At 38.5% G+C, this 15349-nt stretch overlaps 2 protein-coding genes across 4 annotated transcripts in view; one reads left to right on the top strand and one right to left on the bottom strand.

The window, feature by feature from the left end:
* Nucleotides 1-38: 38 nt before the first annotated feature.
* LOC105431799 (pentatricopeptide repeat-containing protein 2, mitochondrial) overlaps nt 39-15349 on the bottom strand; it is a 98494-nt gene continuing 83183 nt past the window's right edge. Inside the window, exons 3-8 of one of the 2 annotated variants that reach the window (XM_089074917.1) lie at nt 4705-5125; nt 1891-2147; nt 945-1468; nt 560-859; nt 375-479; nt 39-315 (exon numbers count right to left, since the gene is read on the bottom strand). In XM_089074917.1, the coding sequence (XP_088931043.1) occupies nt 157-315; nt 375-479; nt 560-859; nt 945-1468; nt 1891-1972 (1170 nt within the window). In that variant the 5' untranslated portion in view covers nt 1973-2147; nt 4705-5125 and the 3' untranslated portion in view covers nt 39-156. The remainder of the gene's footprint in view (nt 316-374; nt 480-559; nt 860-944; nt 1469-1890; nt 2148-4704; nt 5126-15349) is intronic. The other variant, XM_089074918.1, reaches the window with a different exon arrangement.
* Nucleotides 2839-6232, top strand: LOC105431798 (uncharacterized). 2 transcript variants are annotated; one of them, XR_003096891.2, is made up of 3 exons: nt 2839-3308; nt 3453-3586; nt 5432-6232. XR_003096891.2 is itself a non-coding variant. In XM_011646239.2 (2 exons), exons 1-2 carry the CDS (start codon nt 3137-3139, stop codon nt 3521-3523), a joined length of 243 nt encoding a protein of 80 aa, XP_011644541.1. In that variant the 5' UTR covers nt 2840-3136; the 3' UTR covers nt 3524-3604. The 2 variants fall into 2 exon arrangements, 1 of the variants encoding a protein (XP_011644541.1); XM_011646239.2 differs by lacking the exon at nt 5432-6232 and having other exon boundaries at nt 2840-3308; nt 3453-3604.

Genomic DNA, 15349 nt, shown 5'->3' with positions numbered 1-15349 from the left:
ATTAGTTATTTAGATAATAAGAACTACAATTTCGTCCATTAGTAGTCAACATAAACATTTATTTATTGACTTAACTTTAAGTTCAAGATGAAGCATTGGATCAGCGATTTTTTATTGTTCTACATTTTTCATATGGATATATTTTCATAAACACACTTACAAAATGTCTCGTAATACTGGCCTATTACTAGCGAAGTTTCGTTCTCGCTGTGGAAAATTTGATTGAAAAAAATTTGATTGAAATCCAGATGTGCCAGCTCTTCTTTGTTTCGATCTATCAACTATTATTTCTGCGCAGAGATGTTCCTCTAAAGTCTGCAAAATATGAATAAATTAATAATTAACATAGAAATGATTATTTTGGCAGAACTTACTTTAGATAATATGTGATTATTTTTCTTTAGCAAAGCAATCAATTTGTAAAGTTCAAAGTCCTCGGGAACATTTTCTTTTGCCATAGTTTCTTCTAGCTCCTCAATCTAAAGATATGATAAAAATAAAGTATGACAATATCCCATATGTTGCATATTAAATCTATAAAAGTAGGCTGCATACATACCACATCAATGAAATAATCTTCTGTTTGAATATTTGGTCTATCATATTCCAATGATGATCTGAGAATGGGAACTATCTCAGTAAACCTCTTCAACTTCGTATAGGCCAGAACTTTTAAACATCTCACTTGAATGTATCGACCCTCGTTTATTGAAGTTAAGATCTCTACGGCTATATGAGGTGCATTCTGCTTAATGGCTAGAGCTGCTAAAAATGCAGTAGCTCTACGCATAACTAAATGTCCCTTTTCATGTATTTCTTTCCAGATTTTCAAGCCATATTCCAGTGTTTCTGGTGTATTCTAAAAGTAATAAGCATAATTATATAAAGGCAAATTTCATTACAACTTCATTTTCTTTCACAAATCATTCCTGGAAAAGCATTACCTCCTTATAACAAGCAGCCATAACTAATATGAAAGAATTCCTAGGATATCCATTTTCTATAGGTTTGGTTTTAATTATGTCATAGACATCTCGCATTTCTGCATACTTTCCATGCTTATATAACAGAGATAAGAGAATCTGATAACTGATCAATTGATCAAAGAAATTTTCAAACTTGGGATCCTTAAAAGCAGTAAATGCGAGATCTGGTTCATCCAGATAATACAAAGTACGCATCACTACAGGACCAAAGATAAAAGTACCAAATCTCATCTCCTTGGCCTGACTATTGAACTTTGTCAACATTTTAATCAGCAGTTCAATATCTTCAGGTTTCTTTTGAGCTAAGTGCAACATGGCCTTTAGATCTTCTGTAAAGACCATACTTGAGTCTGAATTGCATACCTCCTCCATTTTGGTGCGGAATGTATTCTCCACATTTAAAAACTGATTACGAAAGTTAAGTCGTGCATTTTCGTAACCATTTAGACCCAGACTCTTGTCGGAATATAGAGATCTACAAGCTATAAAGTGAAAAAAGTTTTCAATATTAAGAAATGCAAAAAAAAACTTATTAGCCTACAACAAACATAAAAAGATATATCTGTTTAAGATGGAAAATATCATTTTTTCTTACTAAATTCTACTTGGATATATAATAGATTTGAATATATTTTTTGAAACGTGTTAATCACTTACTTAATATCTTTCTATCGATAAATTACAATTAAAATTATGTTAATCTACAAATGATTATATTGATATTAAAACGTGTTATCGGAATATAAAGATTTACAAGCTATAAAGTGAAAAAAGTTCTCAATATTAAGAAATGCAAAAAACTTATTAGCCTACAACAAACATAAAAAGATATATCTATTTAAGATGGAATATCAGAATTGCGTCAGGAAAAAATGAAGTCAAAGTTGGGTTAAGTATTACGTACAATTGAGAAAGCTATTTCTCAAAAAAGTATTGCTTGCCAATCCCACGTTAAACTTCATAAGACACCTTATTGTCGCCGCCATTATTTCTTTATAAAAACACCTTCAATCTTCTCTTCCTTATACTTATATCTCAATTCTTTAAGATCTGGCTATCGACAAGCAAGCCGCTCGAGCACATGAAACGAGGAGAAGAACGCATACGTGCGGGAAACCGGAAGTCAGATAGTTTGGTCCCACGTGATGTCCGGTTTCGAATCTATGCAGAATTTATATTGCCCGTCATGTAGTGTACAACATTCGATATCTAATAAAAAAAAAATACGTTTTCTGAAGGTAACGTATATTATCTAGAAGAATCTTATTCGTTTTCGGTTGGAATAGAGTTTGATCCGAGTTAATATTGCATAATATACTTCCTGCACTAAGCCTTTCTTGTTCTTCCTTTTTCTAATGCTCACGTCGTACGTTTGTCTCGCTTTAGGTGCAGAAAGTGCACTGTGGCAGCATATCAAAATTCATTTTAATCGAAAATGCTATTAAATTATATTCCATAACCTTCTAATGATCACGTTATGTAAGTAATGTTAATATAGCGACGTTATATCGGATAGAAGTGAATATTAAAATGAGAATATGATATCCTTTTGACAAGTTTAGAAACACATCTCATGTTACATAACAAAATTAATTCCCGGGAAGTCCCTAAACGTATTCCAATATTTTTTAATTTCATTATCATATAAACACAATAATTGGCTGATTAAATTAATCCGAGTTAATCGAAATGAATCCTAAAATCTTAAATTTTCAAAGTTTCACTATTTCTGAGATTCTCCAAAAATCATTGAAATTTAAATTAGTGCGACCTCTTTAATTGTTTTTTTTTTTTTATCAATTTTAAAGATTTAAATTTCCAAGTTTTGGCAATTTTAATTTTAATTGTCATATTTGATCGTAATGTTTGTTGAATGTGTAGGTTTTCAGTTTTCCCTCTCAAAATATCGATGCGTTCCGAAACTCATTGAAAAAAGAAGCGCTTCAATATTCTTGTTCTCGAGTTTGACAAACAGTATATTTTTCGTTACTAGTTATTATTGTATCGATGATTAAATAATTGACATGGTATGTGTGTGTGTGTGTGTGTGTGTATATGGATGAGGTTTTTCTAACCTCTGAAACACCGTTATCGGCGGCATATGCAGCGTTCGTCTAAATCGTTTCCGAGATCAATTATTGAATTGAGATATGTCGAACGTGCACACTGTGAACAGTATTATCAGCAATAGGAACCGCGACTGCCTCGAATGCAGATTGTTGAGCGGTAGTGGTCTTGTCGCCGCCGGTTTATACGTCTGTCATCATTCCAAACAGTACCAGAATCAAGTACGAAAAGCAGCGATGTACTCTGTTGCTTCTGGTATGTTGCTCGAACATGTCATGTCGTATCTTGCGCGCATTTAATAAGGAATAAAATTTGCCGATGGGTAAATTTTATCAACAGGGAATTGATGTCGATGAATCTTACACAATGTTTACATATGTAATCATTTCGTATTTTCAGTACTAGTACTCCTTGGTACAGCCAGGATTTTCGACTTACCACCTTTTCAAGATAAATTTAAACGCAGCTGAGGATTAAGTTACTTAAGCAAGTGTAAATCCAGAGCATTTTGTAGCAATTGCACATAAAACAATGTGAGTTCGATATTAAAACCACTTGTATATTATATTCTCTTTCCTCACTTATATTCGTCACTTGCCTCTGACAAATATTTTTGAAGGTTTAATTTAGACTTTAGATATTGTAATGTTCTTTAAAAAATTATTGCACTGCTTGTTAAAATGTACATTAAATTGTTTTACTTTATATAATTATTTTATATAAGAATTAAAGTATAAACGCAATTAAGATATTTAACAAATCTCTTATCTTTATATATCTTTATCACCCGAGACTTTTAGATGACACATCGTTAGGTCATTTTATTCTCAAAATGGTATCAGATAGATAATAAAATATACTTTATTTTGTAAAATATTGCAGAGCAATACTTTCTAGAATCATTTCTTACCTCTTTAAAGCTTTTAGTTTTAAAACGCGGCATAGGAATGCAAGGTGAAGCATTATGTATATGTATATATTGTTTGCGTTCATTCTGCGAAACGTCGAGGCTGATGCGGTGCGAAAACATCGATGCGTGCGCGCGGGCGCACGCGCGCGTACGCATTGCACGTGTTGCAAAATGCGAAGGCGCGCGTGCAGTGCAGAGAACGAGCCGTGAACGCTTTCGTGGTGCGCGCCCGCTCGTTAATATTCGCGTCGCGTTACTTCCTGTTACGTACTCCACGATACACTTACAGGACACGCCGGCCGTTGCGTAGCGATGTAAACTCGTCTACTCGCTCTGCGAGTCTGCGAGCACCGAGTTCGATCGCCTCTACGCGACTGAAACGTGTCCTGTAACAAAGTATCAGAGTATTCGGATGTGCCAATAGTCCGACAATTATACGTTTTACGTTTAATTTAAGATCATTCTTTGTTTGAATTGCTTAAAAATTTGTCACACAGCACATATATCAGCAATTATTTTCATTTTCAAAAAATACAGATCAACTTTTAATCAATGCAACAACCACATTTTTCTGAACAATTTTAACAATTTTGAGAAGTTAAAGAAAAATTATTTACAGAAATTTATTGTATTGGAGGATAAGATTTAAAAACAGGACTATTATAGTCGTTATCATTTATGATTCAATGTCAAAAGTTAGAAGAATATGTGACAGTTACGGAGCTGTAAAAAAATATATGCCTGTGCTTGAAGCATTTGCATTGCCTGAGGCAAATCGATCGACGATTAACCATAAATAGAATGCAGGTTCTTGTCCTCTCGCGTAGATACTCGTCCAACTGCCGAAACCGGAGGTGCGATCGGAGCGACTTTTGTTAATCTCAGACGAGGTCGTGTCTAAGGCCGTTCTCCAAGTTCTTCTGGCGCCACACCCTGGCGTTCCTGATGGCACACGAAGAAGAGGTCGTGTGTTCCGCGCACGCCTTTTTCCCACATCGACAGTCTCATCACGCAGGAGATCGCTCTTGTAATACTTGGAACACGGGACGATCCATCCGGTACACGTTCGGCGTGCCTGTTACGTGTGCTGCCTGTGCCCCGTTTGCGATGGACAGACAATCAGGCCTGCGTCCCGCGACCCGCTTGGTCCACCTCGTGCATTCTTAATAGAAGAAATACGAAATTATTAGAAGCAAAAGACACAAAAGACCGTCCTCTCCGAAGGAGAAGAGAAAGATCAGTCTCATAAAACAGATACCGCGAAGTCTGCTTTTATTTCGGCAGGAATGTTTTAAATTTAAGTCTCGTGAAATATCTGCATTGTCAAAAATTGAAAGATATATGGAAAAGTTTTAAGCGTACAACAGTGAAATGGAACACTCCGCGTTTTGTCCCACTGTCTAAATCTCGCCTGTATCGACTGACAGAAGTCATCAAGGCTGTTCATCGGTCCCTTCTTTTCTTTCAGAAAACTGAACATGCCGCAAACAAGACGTAAAATACACGACTCTCCGGAAGCGCCGTCGGTGTGGTTTTACAGCGTGTTTTCTTTTTTTCTTTTTTTTTTTTTTTTTTTGTCTCTGGTGAATGAGTCGTGCACGACCGCAGAAACGAGCACGTTGCGTATATCGGCGATTCGACGCGGTTCACCAGGCTGTGGAAATCAAGAATTTCATTATTAACCCCCACGTTACGTAATTCGCCTAAAGGTCTGAGGAAAGAAAAACCGGGCGACGCCACACTCTTCGAATGACAAACGAAGAAGGGAAAAAAAAATAACGGAGAAAGGAAGGGAAACGATGAGAAGACTGATGTCACTGATGAGGAGGAAGGATCAAGGTTTCATCCTCGTTCAATAAATCCAACGTTCCAGCCGCAATGGATGGTTCGCAAGATGAGAGAAAGCAAGAACTCGAAGCGTGCTGCGCCCCTCGCACTCGGGATTGCGTCACGCGTAATTGCAAGATCGTTCGTCCATTCGTTTCAAAGATCCCGGAGAACTTAAAGTATCATATGTGTGTAGCGCAATTTTTCCTGAATTTCATCGGCTTCATATTTCATCATTCACTGACGTTTTTCACTTATATAGTAAAATAAAATAAAACTATAATAAAATTAACTTAAACACCTTGTTCCACCTAAAAAAAAATAATTACATTTTGATCTCACGTTTTCCCCACTTATCTTTCCACTGTTACCTTTTCCAATTGTTTCATATTACAAATATTATTCTGTAATCATTAAATAGCAAGTAAAATTTATTTTCTATTTTTTTAACTTTGATTCGATCAGCTATTATCCTTTTTTTCATCTTCAAATCTCAGCAAGGTATTTACGACTGAATAGCATTATTTATCTCCAATAATAATTTTGTTAATCGAAATTTAAGTTTGATCCAACTAGATATATTTTTGCTCTGTGTCTATATGATGACCCGGCGAGCGAGTTCGCTGAAATTAGAGCAACGATTTGATTTCTTCACATGAACGCGAAATTTATTATCAAATTCTGTCGTGCCACAGCGAGATTCAGAAATAACTGTCTGCGCGTATCGATCGGATTATTTCGAGATATAATATTTGCGTCCTGGGTAACTGGGTTCTATGAATTCATCAAATTGCTGTTTTTATTCAAAATTCCACATTGAAGTTTTATAACGAAAATTAAGTGCAGAAAAAAATTTTTGACGCGCTGTTTTTCAATTGTGCTCTAATTGTTTTCAACATTGAATTTTTTCCATGCAACATAAAATGAAACGAGATTGTTTTATCAACAGGGATAATTTTAATCGAGGATATAAGTACGAAATGTTGGTAGTACAAAAGATCGAATCATGAAATTCGCTTCAACTTCCGCTTGAGTTTAACGGTTCACGTACTCGTTTAGGATTACATTCGCTTGTAAATCCGATTAGTGCAAATATCAACTCGACGGTAATTTGCCTCCTCCGTCTTTAGAAGGCTCACATCTAACTTTGATTACATCAAAAGTGCCTGCCCTACAGGAAAATAAGTGAATTCAAAGGAATTCATAGAAATTTCTATTCCGTGAAATTATAACTTTCTAATCTTCTAGTCTTCGAAAGTCAGGAAACGAAATTACAAAAAATTAATTTTTTTTTTTATTTAAATATGAAATATCCAGACAGACAGGAAGAGAAAGAGAGAGTAAAAATCTTTTAATTAAATATTTTCTTGTAAGAACAAGATTCTTAATATATTCATTTTTTTCTAAAAAATGTGTACTGAACACAATTTATTATCCGCGTTAAATTATTCGAATCATTGTTTTTTTTAAATCATTTCTCATTTCTACGCGTGTAATATTATTTTGTGGACGCGAAAGATACTCCAGCTTTTGAGAGAATTGTCTTAATGAAAAGGTTTCGCTATTGGTCTTATATTTACGTGGTTAATGACATGTCCAGAAAGAAAATTATCTCACGGATCTCGGTTAGCTTATCGGTTTCCAAACGCAAACTACAATAAATTTAGCATTCCGGGGGCCAATGTTAACACGATTCTAAATCAAGAAAATCACCCGCGTGTCCTATCTCTGTTGCGCGATCTCCGCCTGCCTTTAACAACTTGCCTATTCAGGTGGATCATTCCATAGAGTAGAGATCTTCGCAGAAATCCGCAAATCGAGAAAGGACCGTTGCACAAGGAGGATGCACCGTTGCAACTGCATCTCTTCTCCATTCTCGACCTTTAGGGCCGGCATGAGGCACAAATCACATCGCGCCGCGCGCTCGCTCGGCTCGGCTCGCGTGCGGGGAATTTATTGCGAAATAAACTAGATTCTTTTCTTTTTTTTTCCTTCTTAAGGTCGCGACACTCTCGCGACGACGTGTTCTGACGCAAACTCTACGATGGCATCGCATTATTACGCGTGACCAATGAATAAATATATCTCCTCCTCCTCCTCCTCCTCCTAAGGGATAAAAAGAAACGAAGATGATAAAATGGTGATGCAGCTCGCGGGCTTAACGTTAATTATACAAATGACATACACGTTCGACATGTGGTATCATTTAGAAGAGAATATATAAAATAAAAAAAAAATTTGACTTTACTTCTATCTGAATGGCTCTTCTCTCTCTTTGATTCGTGTCATTTTCTAGCTGTTAACTTGTCAAAGTGTGACTCTCAATCATTGCTTTATCGCTGTCTCCCGTTCGAAACGCGCGTTTAAAGATAGTTTCGTAAAAATTGGCAAGGTGGCTTTTCGCGTTTCGTATCGCACGCCGACCTTTCGGGGCCGAATCGCACACGCGACGAGTCACGGCATCACGTTGGCGATGCACGCACAGCTCCACGTATTGACACGCCGTTCACGCGTGCACGTATCCTCGCCAGTACTAGCACCGTACAACCAGGCACGCACAACCGCTAGAATACTAATATCCTGTGTGTGTGGGACACAGCTCGGCCGTCCACGTAAAATCCGTCTTTTATCCGCGTAAGGTCACACACCGATTCGGAAGAATTGATGCTAATGAGGAACCGTTACCATAATCAACTAACGATTACAAGTGAGAAATTGAAAGATCCATTGGAAAACGATATCCGAAACGGAGCGATAATTGTTATGTAAATTTTAGAGGCAGAACTTTTTAAATAAAATATTTTTCAGCAACTATCTCTCATTGCTTAAATTTCTCTCTCTCTCTCTCTCTCTCTCTCTCTCTCTCTCTCTTTCTCTTATTTTGTCTTATATTTAATTTATTAAAGAAAATTATTACGAAATAATTTTTGAGCAACGGATTAGTTTTTGCGGAAATGATATTTTTATTTCCTCTTATAATTGTCTCACCACGGCAAAGTGCTTAGCTGTCTAGTATTAAGATTGTAAGACTTGCAAGTTGTTTAAAAATGCTAATTGAGTTCATAAGATACTTGAGACCGGAAATTATCACCGGTATTAATCTGCCGTTAAGAAAACTTTTTTTAATGGCGGCTCGATAGAAACCGAAACGAACGCAACAACCTTTCTTCATTTTTCTTCTTCTTCGTTTTCTGACTTGTCTTACGCGACAGCAAGAACCTAACGCAATCCTTCCGGGATTTATCTAACACCGGGTATCTTACCCGTTACATGACTCTTAGTTAAATAATTAATTACGCTAATAGCATTATGACATTTTGTGATTTAAAGCGTTCTTGTCAAGGAAAACCTTTCACTGGCGCCTTCTTCCCTGACATGAATTATACTTGCAAAAACGTACGATGTACAGAAAATAAGATGCAAGATACGTCACCGTGATAATTATGCATTGTCGAATCGGTAACGGTTCTAAGAAAAAAAAAAAAAAAAAAAAAAAAAAAAAAAAAAAAAAAAAAAAAAAAAAACACAAAGTGTTAAATTAAGTAAGATATATATTAAAGATATAGCATTTCTCATTGACTTAAGACAGATGAGAACCGCAATTATCAGATGATTTTTAATTTCGCTCTTGTGGAGGAATCGCGGGAAATCGTGACAATCATGGGTTCCAAGGAAGGATCCAGGATCTTCCTGCGCGCATAAATAGCCGCGAACTGAGGAACTATGACATGACCTACCTCATAAAGTTACGCCGGTCGCTTGACGCGAATAAACACGTTAATATTACGGGAATTACTTGGAGAATTACTGCCGGATAGACAACTTGACGTCTCAAACATCTCGCTTCGGGCCGTCATTATCCGATATGCAATCCTTTTTAGGGAATTAGCACCTGGCTCGCCCTTTACCAGCCCCGCTACCGAAAGCTATTTGCCCTTATCGCCGTTTCTGCAGCAAATATATTTGATGTAATCCTTATTATCTGGAAGCGCAATGGAAATTACCGTTGATTTACGTAAACGAAAAACGTAATCTCGCTGGTGAATATGCTGTTATCGTGAATATGCTAAATGAACGCTCCGTGTCTTAATGAACCAAGAAAAAAGATATAATTCTTAAGACTTAAAACACGTATCAAACGTAGAATCTTCACGTCCATTAATATTGTCTATTTACACTTTTCTAACAACCTTATCGTCTATCTGAATCAATCGTCAGTGGCACAAAATGATATATTCAAAAATTAACGGGGGGAGAGGGGGGAAATAAAAAAAAAATAATTGTTAACAATTAAGTAAAATATTATCTTCAAAATAAGTTATCTCGTCATTATAAAAAATAACGGTGAGAAAAAAATGGACGATATTTCCCCGCACGTTCTGAGATTCCTTTCCGCGGTAAATCATCTGGAGTTTTGATTCCGCGGCGCGTTACATAAATCAGTTTCTATAATTAAAGTCAAACCGATCCCCGATCGAGTAGTAGTAGACAGAGCGAAAGAACTCCGCGAGTTTTCTCGCGGTATCGCTGCCTCCCGCTCGACTTCCTAATACCGAAAGGGAGGAGACGACAGGCCCCTCCCCTCCCCCCCCCCCCTTTCTCTCCTTTAAAACACCGGGGGGCCCCTTCTTCGAGGCGCGGTGATAGAAACCAGCGTTGTGTGCAGGTTTATATAATAAAAGAATCAGGGGGAAGGAGAAGGCCCCGGCCCCAAACGCACATACCGCAGTCTCGCGAAATACCGGCACGCGGCGGCCGCGCGTTGCGCAAGAAGCGCCTGGCACGCCGGCATTATTCTGGGTTAAATAATATTATGTCACGAGGAAAGCGGGACTTGTGCAATTGGACGCGTGAGCGAACTCGTTCCGTCGGGTCAGCCGAAGAAACTTCGCTTCCTCTCTCCCTCGATCCCGATCGTCGCGGATTTTATCTCCCACCGCGTCGTCTCTCGCCGTATTATCGCGTACACGTCCCCGCGGTTACACCTCGCTGAATGTTTCACCGATTTGGATTCCCTGACCCGTTTGTATATATTTCGATCTAGTCTTCCAATTATCGGAAATATGCATAGGGATTTATGATAATTTCAACGGTTTTTAATAGGACCCAGTTACCGAGATATTCGGCGTTGAAAATTCAAAAGAACGCGATATATAGAGTAGTCCCATTAAACTTTCACCGAGGAAAGATCGATCTTCAATATTGATTCACTCTTATGCTATGTTGTATTAATATTCGATTACTTAAAAAAATACATAATTTCCCTAACGTACCTGCGGGCTAGATCTATATCTATCATGAAGAAGCATGAGCATTGAGAAAAATCTTTTTTTTTTTTCTTTTCTTTTGTTATCAAGTAACGACGCTTTCGCCGATCATATCTTTTGAGATGAGAGAATTCAGCGTTATCAAAAATAATTAGCGCCGGCTTTTCGTGTTTACACATCTGAGATCACGCTCGCCTTACGCAATGCCGCTTAAGGATAGGTTTCATTTGGCACCCACACGACGCCAGATGAGATGCATTTATCTCGCCGCTCGCATAAAATGTCCCGAGTATGCGCGGAGTACGACACGGGACGACGAGCGCGCTGAGAAGTCGAACCTTTAGCCGATCTCTCGTCCGGAGAAAACGTGCGCGGACTTTTGAAGAGAAGGAGAAGGTGGAGGAGGAGAAGAAGACGGGGCACGACTCTCGTTCGTGTCTACACCTGGTGCAATCGCGAGACCTCTTCGCCGAGTACCGGTTCGCATGAAGATATTAAGCAACGTCTGACGTAATCGCGTGCCCGGTCGTTCGTCGATCTCTAATCATTTCGCCAATTATCCTTTCTCTCTCTCTCTCTCTCTCTCTCTCTCTCTCTCTCTCTCTCTCCCTCCCCCTCTCCTTCTCTTTCTTTCTCTCGCCTCTTCCCGTTCCTCTTCCGATATTCCGTGTTCTTCACTTTTTACGTATGACATTTTCGTCATAAATTAATTTCTAATAATCCTTTTCGGTTTTTATATTATCGATCCTGAACGAGACGATAATATATTAGTCGATCGTTTCTTCAAGGAGAAATGTCAAATTTTACAAATTTGCAGAAACCAGCATAATTAATAATAATATATATTAGATATATTATTTTTTAAAGAAAACTAGAAATATTATCGTTGCGTCAATTTGTACAAACTTGTCGGTTCGTGACTTCATATAAAACCGCTAACGATCTTTCTCACGAATCACAATTTTCGCTCATTCAGCCGCGATCACTCTAACCGGATATTAGTTATCATATCTTTCTACATGATCTTCGGTTTAATCTGCTGAATTCTCAGAAGGGAGAATCTCATAATTTCCGTTCGTGAATAATAAAGTAGATCAACGGAATGCACGGCTCGGCGGCGGGATGGTTCACGGAATCGAAGGAACAATCAGCGCACGCGGCGCGTTCGGGATTGCCCTACGCGCGAGAGATGCGGCGACGCAAATCGCCGGATACGTTGAAAAGGAAGAAGAAGAAGAGAACCCAAAGATGGGGACTGCACGCAGAAAGGGGCGGTTTGAAAAGCAATTTGCGGCCGGGGAGGATGAGGAGATCGCGTCCCGTTTGGTATTTCCCCGCGCGTGGATGGCGCGCGAATCGGTCCAGGTCGCCGCTGTGCAATGATCATGCTGATGATGATGATGATGATGATGATGATGATGATGATGATGATGATGATGATGATGATGATGATGATGATGATGATGATGATGATGATATTGCTGTTGATGATGATGATGATGATGTTGGACCCGCCTTAGAAGCCACGGGCAATCATGATTACTATGTTTCGTATATCTTTTCGTAAACTTCGCGAGATATCTCGTTAAATGTCCACCTCGCGAAATGTTTCTTCGATCGCAATGACTACGCAATGACTAAAATTGCGGTCTCCCATTACCAATCTATGATGTAAGATTTTGAATATCTCCGAGAAGAATAAAACTTATTCTCGTGGTTAGATACATACCTGTTTTCAAACTCATTTTTTTTTTTTAATTTAAAAAAGAAACATTTCAAATGGCAACTTTTTTCAATTTTTAATTACCGAAATGCTAAATATTCCAAAAATTAAATTTCAACTAAAGATCATATTCAAGATTAATTAATGATTTCTTTTTTTTTTTTAATTTAAAAAGACACATGATTTTCGATGTTGGATGTGTCTGATAGGGATATTCGAAAAATGTCCACACATCATTTGTCGCGAAAATGTATTGAGGTTACCTGCAACGAACTGCAGAGTAAAGACGCCTAATTATATTGATTACAGATATCGTTTCGAACCGTTAAATATAGCCTCCTCGAATCGAGCGAGCAATGACTTCTCCGGCAAAATCGGTTAGTGGTCTAACGAACTTTAATCGAATCCGAATCATGTGATTAATTCGAATCGTACCAAAACCAAAATCGTCGAACATTGGTAATTAGATATCGATCCTGTGGTAAAACGACGCTGACCTTAGGTCACCTGTAAAATTTTGCTCTCGCCATTTGTCACATATCATCGATTATATCAGACGTAATCAATGTTGCCTTAAAACTATTATCCAAATACAATTTTTATATCAGATAGAGGTTTTATATCAGATGAGGAATTACCGTAAAATTGTATAGCTCTACAAATTACAAAATTATCGATGTTTCCCTATTTTTAAAGAAGATATTCGTGACCACGAATAAAAAGGTCAGAGACGAGCGTTTCATCCTTCTCTCTTTCTGTGAAGGACTGTGAAGGAATTAGATTGGATCACGAACAATCTAGATACAGATGAAAATGACGAAGAGAAGGTCACTCGAGCGATATTGCGCCACGCGTGTGACCTCGTGATCGCGTTCCTCGCGGTTCCTCGGCGATTTCAGAACGCCGACTTCCGATTTTGTACCTGCGTTCGTCGCCATCGCTCTTCTTCCAGGATTCTCCTTGATGTCAGCACAACTGGCTTTTGCGCAATTTCTTATATCGCTTGCATATATGCAAGCGGTGAACGATGAACTTTTCCGTATCGGGAACGCTTATGAAATAATTCATCGCGAATCCGGTATCCGCGCTCGGCTGGCTAAAGGTCCGCTTGCACCTCGCGGCGACGAAAGGGAAAGGATGCATCTGTGAAGATGAGCGCAAGCGAATCGCGTGTCGCCGCGCTCGCCTTGCTCGCACAATTGTCCGACGACATCGAGATTAGGATGAGTCGATTCTCGCATTCTCAAATCGAATATTTTATAGTGGTACAAACTGGCGGTTGTAAAAAGTTCCTGATAATTTTCACTTCTTTAAATGTAAACTTTTCACATTTATAAAGGATAAAAAAGCAAGACTATAAGAATCTACTCAATTTCCAAAGGTTGCGCGTATTTTTTCGCGTATTGTCCAATTAGGAAACAAAATTTATCACGTATTAATTTCGATGTTTATCGCTCCAAATGGCGAAAGTCAAGTTTCATCGAGTCTTGTGGGCCGAGACCCGCGGCAAGACCCTCGACGTATGAAGTCTTCATCTTTACGTGGCACAACGCTTTTATGCATCGCGAGATCACGGCTACGGATTGTCGGATTCTTCGTATTGGAACACGAAAAGCAACGACTCACGCTGCTCAATCGTGTTGCGACTCTATCCGCGGCGCGTCGAACACGGCACGTCTACATAACGCTATCGATAAATCTATCCGGGATGCATCCTTTAAGATGTTCTTGCTGCTGTCGGATTACCCAACATCGGCAAAGCACCCGCGCCGATCTCTGCTCCGACGGGGATGGGGAGGGCGGGTGAGGGGGAGATAGGTTAGCTTCGTGCGAGCAAATCCTCGTGAAGTAACAGAATAAAGTTGCGCAAGCCGCATCGTGGGTGAGAAGACGGTACCCCGGAGAATCGAAGGAAGACCGTGCGGAACGCGCGGCGCAACGGCGTAGAATTCACGGAAAAGAGCATTTTCACGTATCGAATTACATCCCCGCGATTGATGAGAAAACCTCAAATCTAACGGGACAAATTCGGGGAAAAAAGTTGCACTCGAGACGAGTACTTTATCGGTCTTTTTCATGCTTAAAAGGTGAAAATATTTCTTCATTACTTTAATGCTTCTTTTTATCTTATCATCTTTATATTTTTTTTTTTTTGTATCAAAATTGTAATCCATTTATTGCAAATGTGAGTTAAAGAATCCGAGCGAAATTTTTATTCAAAACTGAAGCAGAAATAAACGTAAAGTATAGAAATAAATTAGATGGTAAAACACTTGACATGTCATAAAACCAAACTGAAACATAATTTGATGGAATATTCTTCGAACAAAAAACATTTCATTTTTTTTTTCTCAATTTTCTCCACAATGCATGATTCAGTTTGGGTGTAACGATTGTATAATATATTTCATCTGTTAAAAATTATGACACTCTCTCAACTCAGGGGATTATTTTCAAGAATAATTCTTGCGATATGTCATATCGACGCCACTGGCGAAGGACGGAGATAGTCGAAAGGAAGAGAAAGGACGCTCCGCGAGAGTTCATCGCGTTACGTAAGTGACGTGAA

The sequence above is a fragment of the Pogonomyrmex barbatus genome, unplaced genomic scaffold (genome assembly GCF_055798465.1).
Source record: "Pogonomyrmex barbatus isolate J1 unplaced genomic scaffold, ASM5579846v1 scaffold18, whole genome shotgun sequence".
In the NCBI taxonomy this organism is placed as follows: Eukaryota; Metazoa; Arthropoda; class Insecta; order Hymenoptera; family Formicidae; genus Pogonomyrmex; species Pogonomyrmex barbatus.
Note: the sequence above shows the minus strand (reverse complement) of the source record. Positions and strands in the feature narration are given on the sequence as shown.

Coding starts and splice junctions, on each gene's coding strand:
- LOC105431798 (XM_011646239.2), top strand. CDS start 3,137: ATGTCGAACGTGCACACTGTGAACAGTATTATCAGCAATAGGAACCGC. Junction 3,309..3,452: donor GATGTACTCTGTTGCTTCTG/GTATGTTGCTCG, acceptor TCGTATTTTCAG/TACTAGTACTCCTTGGTACA.